A 9766-nucleotide genomic window follows, 5' to 3' on the forward strand; every position below is an offset into this window, starting at 1 on the left:
AATTTCTCGAATATTTCATAACGGTATTTGAAGTTCCAGCAATTTGCCTTAAAGCACAATGCCATGCACTACTAGTTTCGAACTGTAATGAATGTTTAAAAATAAATGCTTAGAACTATGATATTTCTGAATATTTGTTAAGATCATAAACGCTATATTACAAAGTTTCATAAAAATTGTCAAAAAAATCAATAATTATTTACTAAGAAATGATTTAGTTCATAATCGAAAAGTTATTAATTAGAAACATATATAAAAAATCAGGTTAGTTTTTTATACGATCGGCCGAGTAATTAGCAAAGCAATGAAATATTTTTCGTCTACGTTTTAGCCAAAAATTCTGAATCCATTTTAAAAATTCAAAACTTTTTATAAGATATCTTTTGGAAATCGTGGTGATTAGTTTTGGACAAAGATCGGCTGAGCCATTTCATAGAAATTGACTTTTGAAAAACAAATAATGAAATTTTTTATGTTGATGGTTCTAAAGAACATACTCAATTATTACGGCTCTACGATAAGTAGTTTAATTTTAAAAAAATATCAAAGTTTGTAAAAATATTATAGTCAAAATTTGTGTCAAAAGTCGCTTCTGTGATAAGTCAAAATTTGAATTTCACAAAATTTTAAAACCATTAGAATAAACTCGATAAGCAGGAGCCGTGATTAGGTTTGCGATTAAAAGCCATTAAAAATGACTTTGGAATTAGCAGAAAAGGAAGTGAACAGTCAACAAAAATTCTCTAATTGTGTAAAAAATATTACCAATAAATTAAATAATTAAATAATATAAAGCACCTTGTTTGTGAAATATGCAATTGAACCAGTATTTTCTTATAGCAGGTGCTTAATATTTCACAAAATAATTTATTAATTTTCAATGTTTTTCACAAAATTTAACATAGCAATAAAGTTTATGCACTAAACAGTATTACGAAAATTGGTTGAATTATATACATTAATTAAAATTTGGAATAATAAGCTACAATTTTAGAACATACAAGTACGTGGCACTATAATTATTAATGTGGCACTATAGTTAAGTAGTGATGTATAATTAATATAATCTGGGCACTATAATTAATAAAATTACATCAGTTGGAAATCGCAATGTTTAGATTTAAATAAAAATATAAACTTCATTTTCGAACTGAACAGTTCAAAATTTTATCTGAATATCTAAATCTCATATCGGTTGATTAAGTCAATTAAAACACCTATCAGAAAGTACATGCAACTTGTCTAAAGATAAAATGCTACTTTTAACTAATTGATTAATTATTTCATAGCAATAAAAAGAACAATATTATATGTTGATCAGATTTCTAAACAAAACAAAAAGAGAACCCCATACTGAGAGTACTGTCGGCGATATTTGAATGTACCTTTTATTCCACAACCTCAAAATATTGAGAATGGTTTATACTAATATTTAATTTTTTTTCTGTATGGGTTATAATTAATGCAATTACCAACGTATGTAAATTCGGTAACTGCATAGTGAAATTCATGAAACACCCATTAAGTGCTGTTAAAATTTTTAGCAAAAGCATAAACTTTGCTTAAATGAGAATGATAATTCAACCTGATAGTTATTTTTTGCGCTAACAACGGCATGTCTGGCGTAGAGCATTTCTGTTTAAAATGCTTTTAATATCTGATCTGTCCGAAAACGCATTACTCGGATTTACTGCTTAGCTTATGCAAGTATTACCCGAATTTATATTCCCGACGTCGACTGTGCAATAATTTAGAGCCTTATCCAGGGAACCTTCAGCTAAATAACGCATATGTTTTCGCGAGCGCGAATTATAGGACGTTGTTACAACAATGGTCTGAAATATTGCACCATAAATTATTCAAGAAAATTTGAATCATTTGGATGTGTTCGTAATTTGCTATACTACAAGAACTATTATTCTAAAGTGGATGCTAAGTAAAAATTATAAAGGTCATGGGTGATAATATTTTGCCAATATTAATATTACTAAGTTTAATGAAACTTTGTATGATGTAGCCTTAGCTCTATGATAGGATTTCTTTTAAAATAGATTAGGCATTATGTGCCAAGTATAAACGAACTGAAGAAATGATAATTAATCAATATTGATGTACTTTGGACAATAATTTAATTTAATTATTTAAAATCGATTAAGGTTATTCTTAAAAATAGGTAATGTACAACGTAGTTTAAAATAACGCTCTTATTTTATTAATTACAATTAATCATCATTGAATTCAATCAATAATTGCCGAAGTATTCCCAAGAAGTTTAATTATCTGTTCATTGTGGTTGATGTATCTGAAAGTACTAATAAAAATTGTATGTACTGCTAATCAACGACTAAGATCAGTTCTAAATTTTTGCTGAATATAAAATATTAAATTCTAAAATTGTCTATATTATTTAGAATTAAAAAATGAATACACTTTCAAACTTAACTAAAGCATCAATGCAACCTACAAGGACTTAAAAGTTTTTGTGCACAATTTCATGAAATTCTATTTTTCAATGAATTGTACTCGTCGAAATTGAAAATTGTAACATTTTGGCATACCTCAGAAAAAATTTATGTGTGCGTGTGTTTTGTGTGTCCGCATTTTTTCGTTCACGTTTTCGGGCGCAGAATGGTTCAAAAAACATTCGATTCCTATTGATAGGGAGATGTGCTGATTGATTTTTGGCAAAGGCAGGCCCAACAGTTACGGAGATAAAGAACAAAGAGTACAGAAAAGAAAAATCGAGTTTTTGAGAGAACGGAGCATCCGAATTGATTGATCTAAAAAAACATTCAATTAGTAATGATTGAGAGAAGTGGTTATTAGTTTTTCGCAAAGGCAGGCGCAGCATTTTCAAAGATACAGAGCTAAATGTGCAAAAACTAGCAGTTTTTGAGAGAACTAAGCGTCCGATTTAAATAATTCAAAGAACTTTCTGTTTGTTTTAACAAAATAATTGATTTTGGAAAAAAAATGTTGCAATATACTTCTAATATGCGATATAGTAAACAAATAATTTCAACTTTACAATTCAGTTTATAAAATTCTTATATAAACTTATTAGACAATGTTACAATATTTATAATAATCTATTTGAAAATATTCAATATTTCTCGAACATTTTGTTACGGTACGGGAAGTTCTAGTAATTTGCCATAAGGCACGATGCCATACACACCACCAGTTATCTATTTTATGTACAACTGTCCAGTTAAGGACATTTAATGAATTTGTGGAATTTACAACAGTCGGCAGTAAGGAGACATTTTATACTACAGGGGCATGTTGGAAAAACAACTCAATAGTTGTTTTCCCATTCGTTATAAAATTCACAATATTTTATTGATAATTATATAATTTTAACTATTCACTAATAAAAAAATTCTATTAAATAATGATTGAGTTATTTCCATTTTTATTAGGAGAATTGATGGCTCAAATCCAGTGGCGCTTTGCTTTTCAATCTTCTTGGATAGTTCTCTGTTATCAAGGAGTTTGCTAATGAATTTGGGTGACTGATTAGCTTGTTTCTATACTTATGTGCTATTTTTGTTATTACTTCATTTATGGTAAGTGTATGGTAAACTGTAAGATGATGAAAATTTACCTATTTTGTGTATATAAACAGCAAAAATACCATAATTTTAATACCATTTACTTGAATAGCTACAATTTCGAGAAGGATTTATTGAACATTTGTTTCAATTAAAATTCACTTCTTAACTTTGTCAGAAGAAACCTGATCATAATGAGTACAAGAACCAAGCATTAAGTAACCAAAACAACAATCCCATAAAATGTCATTTTCCGTACTTATTTTGGTGACTCGATACTTGCTTTTTGATCTTATTGTGAGCAAGATACTTCTGACATAGGTAAAAGTCGTCGAACTTATAATAGATTCGAAATGGTTTTAACATATGTTTTTATATATGTATTATTAATTGAACACCATTCAAAACTTAAAGGTTCTAGAAGCTGTTGTGACGATTTGACTTAAGTAATTATATCGGTTTTTATAGATGGCAGCCCAAATAGCTATTGTCTCTGTAGAATAAATTAGAATAATACAATAAATGTCTTTGGTGATTTGTTTTTATAGCAGCAATGCCGGGTAATGGCTTTTTATTTGGACAGTGCTATCTATATTTTCAATTGACAACCGATGTCACTACTGCGTAACATCAGACTGCCCGAAGTGGGTATCAAGTCTGAGACATCTGATTGAAATCCCTTAGCTCTAACCACTAATCAGCAAGGACTGCAAACACAAGCAATAATAAATTGTTGTAAAATAGTCCAATGTTTTGGCAAGGGTATGTTGCGTTCAATTTTTCATACAAAATCGTACTGAATATGGACAAAAGCCGTATTGTCAGGTTGTCAGATAGAAAATCCCATAGTATAAGAAATGTCAAAAAAAAAGATCTTATGACTGGATCATTCCAGTATAATGGGATGCTCAATTAATATAACTAATGTATAATATAATAACATACAAGTGAACGAATTTATGTGTAAGAAGCCCGATAGTGCAGCAAATATATAGGATTTTGACAGTATTCAGTAGGATTTTGAATGAGAAATGGAATGTAACAATAACGTAACATAGACTTGCCAAAACATTCGTCTATTTTACGGCAGAATCGGCCCACGAGTGAAATGTAATATGCAAGCTTACAATTGTTTTTGCAAGAATATTGCAAAAGTATTTAAAACTATTCGATATCCTGCTCAAAACCTACTCATAATCAGAGTGATCTAATGAAAAATAGAAATAATTTCTTTTAATCAAAACTCAAAGAATTTACCTCGTTCGGTGCAATACAAGTCGAGAGAGTAAAATGTAAAAATAATAATCGCATTGTGTTGTGTTTCAGGAATCTAACGCAACAGTTGTGCAGCACGCTTAACCTACGGTCTGACCGGCAATTTTGTTGTCTCGTGTGCGAGCATTTGGCAGGGAGATCGGGTGATCGGGAGATCGCAGCGAGCTGTGGCAGCATGTACGTCACACGGATCGCGTTGCGTGAGTGCCGAACATGAAATCGCCCGGCACTGCTTCATTCGACGGATTCTTTACAGTTTTGACATTCGCGAAGGTAATGAGGAGATTTTACAAGCATTATCGCAGAATTTAATTTTTAAACTCAAATTTATATAAGCATTGGTTTTCATTGATAAGCGAAGCAGGGTGGAGTAACGTTTGCACATGAGAACCTCCAAATAATGAAAAAGCAAGTTAAGTCTGATATCTACTTTGTAAGAAAATACTTTTGTATTTCTAATGATGTAAGAAGTTCTTACGTCAATCAATAATTTTTTATACAAAACTATATCATATTTCTAATAAATGGATTTTTGAAGTAAAACTTCTTTAGGCGCGACTAGAGTAAATCCGTACAAATGCAACGGAAGTGCGTTACGGCCGAGTCGAGTGCCAGTGATTTGTCATTCGCTCTCGATGATATTTCGGTCGATTGTGATTAGTCGTCGTGTATGTGACTAGATATCTGTCGTTGTATGCGTACCGATATCAACAAGGCAATCGGCATAGATATATAAACATTTTAAAGTTACATCATAGTACAAATGTTGATTTAATGAAAAATGCCTGAATCAGAAAAAATATTTTACTCTGTTTCTTGAAAATAATAAAACAAATTAAACATTTGGGCCGAGTACTAAACGTAAGTTTATTTATTAGAAATTATTTCTATATTATTCGTAGTTTCTATAAAATCTTTGAATTTATTAAAATAGAAAATATTTCTTAAGCAAGACAGATATTACACCTGTTGAAAGCATGAGATTATATCGCCAGCGAAAAAGTAAAAAAATACATGCAGTCAATAAATGTATGTTAATTTTAATTACATGAAGTTCTTCAAACACAATCACATGGTGAGTGAAGTTGCGAAAACAATATATGTTTAGGCGTTTTTCAACATAATCCACTGTGTGAACGAATATTATAGAATTTATTAATCAGCAATTACTTCATTTTTCTAATGAAGGTTCATTTCTAAATGCTAAACCGATCATGCCATATTTGAAGTATGACTTTAATTACATTATACATATTTTAATGCTATTATAATAAATAATCATAATTTATCTTTATATAAATGTGTATGATGTTTGACACTTATAAATATGTGCATCACGAGTGTTAACATATCACTAATAAACATTATCCAAAATTGTTATAATATATGATGTATTTATTTTTACTTAAATGCCATCACGCCAATGCGTGTGAACCTTATGCGCACTCTTTTTTAAACTTTGAATAGAAGTTGATGTTTTTCAAAAATCGACTCTTTTGAAAAAATTCGACACACACGTATATTCATTTATTTCCATGGTATGCCAAAATTTTCAGAAGACCTTGAAACGTATGATTAAGTGAAAATTTTCATATTCGATTCTTTTGAGATTACTATAACTTGCTCTACAAGAAGTTAATAAAAACGAGTTTCTTAATATTGATAAATATTTGATGCCAATATTAATATGTTTTATCATTTATAATGTTAATATCATTTAGATAATTTTTTTCCTAGGAATTTAGTATTATTACTAGCATTCAATGAAATAACAATTGTTTGAAAAATTAATTACCATTTCTACAAAAATTCTGACCAGAACAATATTTTTAACCCGAAGCCAAACATCTTGTGTGAGAAGAAGTAGCGGACATCGCGTGACCATCACAATAAAAATAATGCGAAAACCTTCCCATTAAAATAAAGACTGATTCCGATGATTATAATGAGACATGACACTTTGGACATACAATCATTTAAATACAATCTGTGCATTTTGACCATTTCCCATACCCAAAAATCAGATAGATGCCAAAATTTTCGGTTGTTCATTATAAAATATCCATATAAAGTAGATTGCAGAAGGTTTCTGTGCAGTACACTTAATTGTAATATGGAAAACGAAATTTCCAAATTAAATTCCTCATAAATAAGCAGCACATTGCGTGATTTTTATTTCTTTAAAAATCAGAGACGCATATATAAAATACTATAAACATATCTATGGGTAAAGGGATGTATTAACATCAGATAGTTAGGTGTTTGAATCATTCACTAATGAATTCTATTTGAGTTGGCAGTTGCTACGCGATAAAAACGTAGATTAGCAACCATCTAGGTACGATACCGAGTTCGGCCAGCTTGATATCAAGCATTAGTGATTTCAGATTTTCACATGGATTTGTTGACAGAAAATATGGCAAGTAAAAATTGATTTCTATTAGGCATTGCTGTAGCATAATGCACATCAATATTAGAAATATAGTAAATATAATGTCATCAGAAAGAGAATAGTCAACCACTGAATTACTTATCCTAAAACTCTGTATTAGAGACTGAACATTATAACAACTTATATAACAAAAGTTTTGTATGCTGTTTATATATGATATGATCTTCTATTTATCTATCTACGACATGAGGAGTGATAGAAATACTATTCACAAAAACAAAATTTCATTGTGCTTAGGAAATCCTTTATCTGAAGGATATACAATACAAATTTGATAAATAGTTCATATTTCATCCTCTGTTCACTTTAATCCTATAGCGTGTGAAAATGTAAAGGATATTAGAAAATAAACACGAGTACCTACATAACGACTTCGCCACGCGCCAGTGCCTTGGATGGACCGATGTCATGAACATTATTCAAATAATCGGTATCATGTTAAATGAGGGTGCGATTTGTGTTTTGAAATATTACTGTATGGGATTATGAGATTTATGGTACTATAAATGATTACTCTTAAATATACTACGTGAAAAATCGGCAAAGATAAAAAAATAGCAGAATAGCAATAAAATCCACTCATACATGAAGCTTGGGTATATCTATTCATACGAACTAGCCGTGACTTCTATATAATAACGTGATCTAGCAGCCACTGGTTTCGGGTTCGACACCCATCTTGGCCAACTTGATAGCAAGCAGTATCAAATATCAGATTTTTACTTGAGATTAGGGATTTCAAATGTGATCAATAAAAATAGCTTCTTGGGGACAATATCTAATTAGATAGATAATGGTCAACTATTAGTAGATTTTATTCTAATATCACTAGATTAATGAATGGTATATCTCGTAAAGCATATATAGATATGATTGCTGCTTGACAAATAAACTAAAAAATGTATTTAGATGAAAACTCGATGCAATTACATATTTATATATCTTGTGTATAATAGTTGTTTCACTTGTAGGAGAAAACTTAATGAATGATTATTCAACGCTAATTTTACGGATCATGTAATTTTATTACCAAATTTTGTTGAACATAAAATTTAGTGGCTAAAAAAATATAGTAACAATATAATAGATAGTATAAAATTTGTTTACGTAATTTATTGCCTCATGAAACACTATAATAAATTGTAAGTAAAATTCCAGTTACGAACAATTTATAAAAATTATATAATAGAAGGAAATTACTGTCCTAGGGCAGGTCCGTGAGCTGAGATAAACTCCAAATTGATTCAGAGAAAAATAGTGTGAGAGATTTTCCATTGCCTCTATAGATGTTGTGTCTATATATAATTTATATTTATAATTAAAAGAACTGAATAACGTGTATATAAGTTTAATTTATAATAACAAAACAAGTATAAAGCATCTCACTGATATAAAGTGTATTTAGGTTAGGTTTAAATTTTCACTCTTACAAAGGTTGATGCACACGAGGGTGAGATTGCATTTTTCGCATCCCTCGAGCCCACGCAAGTGTTGCACGATGCGCCGTCGCCAACTTGACAGTTTGCGACGTTCTTCACACGCAACGTCTCTATGAAGTTGGTATTGGCGTTTCTGGTTGTTACTCTCGCCGCTAGGTGTAGGGAGACGCCATATCATTCCCCCCAAGATGAAAGTTAGCTATCTGTCAGAATAGAAATAAGGTTAAATGTGTGTTGTCAAATATTGAACGCAACTTTCTTTTTGGCTGTTTTCTTTGTAGGTTCCTTTGATGACTCCCAGGGATGTGTATGAAGTGGTTGAGAAAGTGATTCGTAATCTGCATCTGTTTTATTTATATATGCTGGTTTTAGCCTTTCAACAGCGAAGTTCTTTGCAGCCCCATTAACGCGAAGTTTGTAAATCCTATCAGAAACTCGCTCAAGTATTTCATAGGGTCCTCTGTAAGGTGGTTCCAAGGGCTTTCGTACATGATCTGCTCTGAGGAATACATGTGTGCATGTGCCCATATCTTTCAAAATGAAAATCTTGGATTTGTTGTGGTGGGCTGTTGGAGTTGGTTTCAATGCACACATGATTCGGCGATGATTCTCTAGAAAGACCTGTGGATTCTGTGAGTTATTAGATGTATTGAAAAAATCACCTGGAAGTCTCAATGTGGTTCCGTAAACCATCTCTGCTGCTGATGTCTTAATGTCTTCCTTGAATGAATTCCGTAGACCAAGTAGTACGTAGGGTAGGTCTTGATCCACGGTTCAGAAGAACACATCAGTGCAGCTTTAGGGTTCTGTGCCAACGTTCTACTAATCCATTTGCTTGAGGGTGGTAGCATTTGTACGTGCTTTCTTTGCACCAACTGCCTGTGCCAAGGACTTGAAGAGAGATGACTCAAACTGCGTGCCTTGGTCTGATGTTATTGTAGTTGGTGTACCAAATCTGGAAATCCAGCACGTAAACAATGCTTGCGTGACTGTCTCAGCTGTGATGTCTCTCAGTGGAATGGCTTCCGGCCATCTTGTAAATCTGT

The 9766-nt window shown here is 31.3% G+C and overlaps 1 protein-coding gene across 1 annotated transcript; it reads right to left on the reverse strand.

The window, feature by feature from the left end:
• Positions 1–8957: 8957 nt before the first annotated feature.
• Positions 8958–9413, reverse strand: LOC113367437. Its single transcript, XM_026609045.1, has one exon. It carries the CDS (start codon positions 9411–9413, stop codon positions 8958–8960), a length of 456 nt encoding a protein of 151 aa, XP_026464830.1.
• Positions 9414–9766: the final 353 nt, after the last annotated feature.

This window comes from Ctenocephalides felis, unplaced genomic scaffold (assembly GCF_003426905.1).
Source record: "Ctenocephalides felis isolate EL2017-DRISC unplaced genomic scaffold, ASM342690v1 CF-g0.4_SCAFFOLD_01170, whole genome shotgun sequence".
Classification (NCBI taxonomy): domain Eukaryota; kingdom Metazoa; phylum Arthropoda; class Insecta; order Siphonaptera; family Pulicidae; genus Ctenocephalides; species Ctenocephalides felis.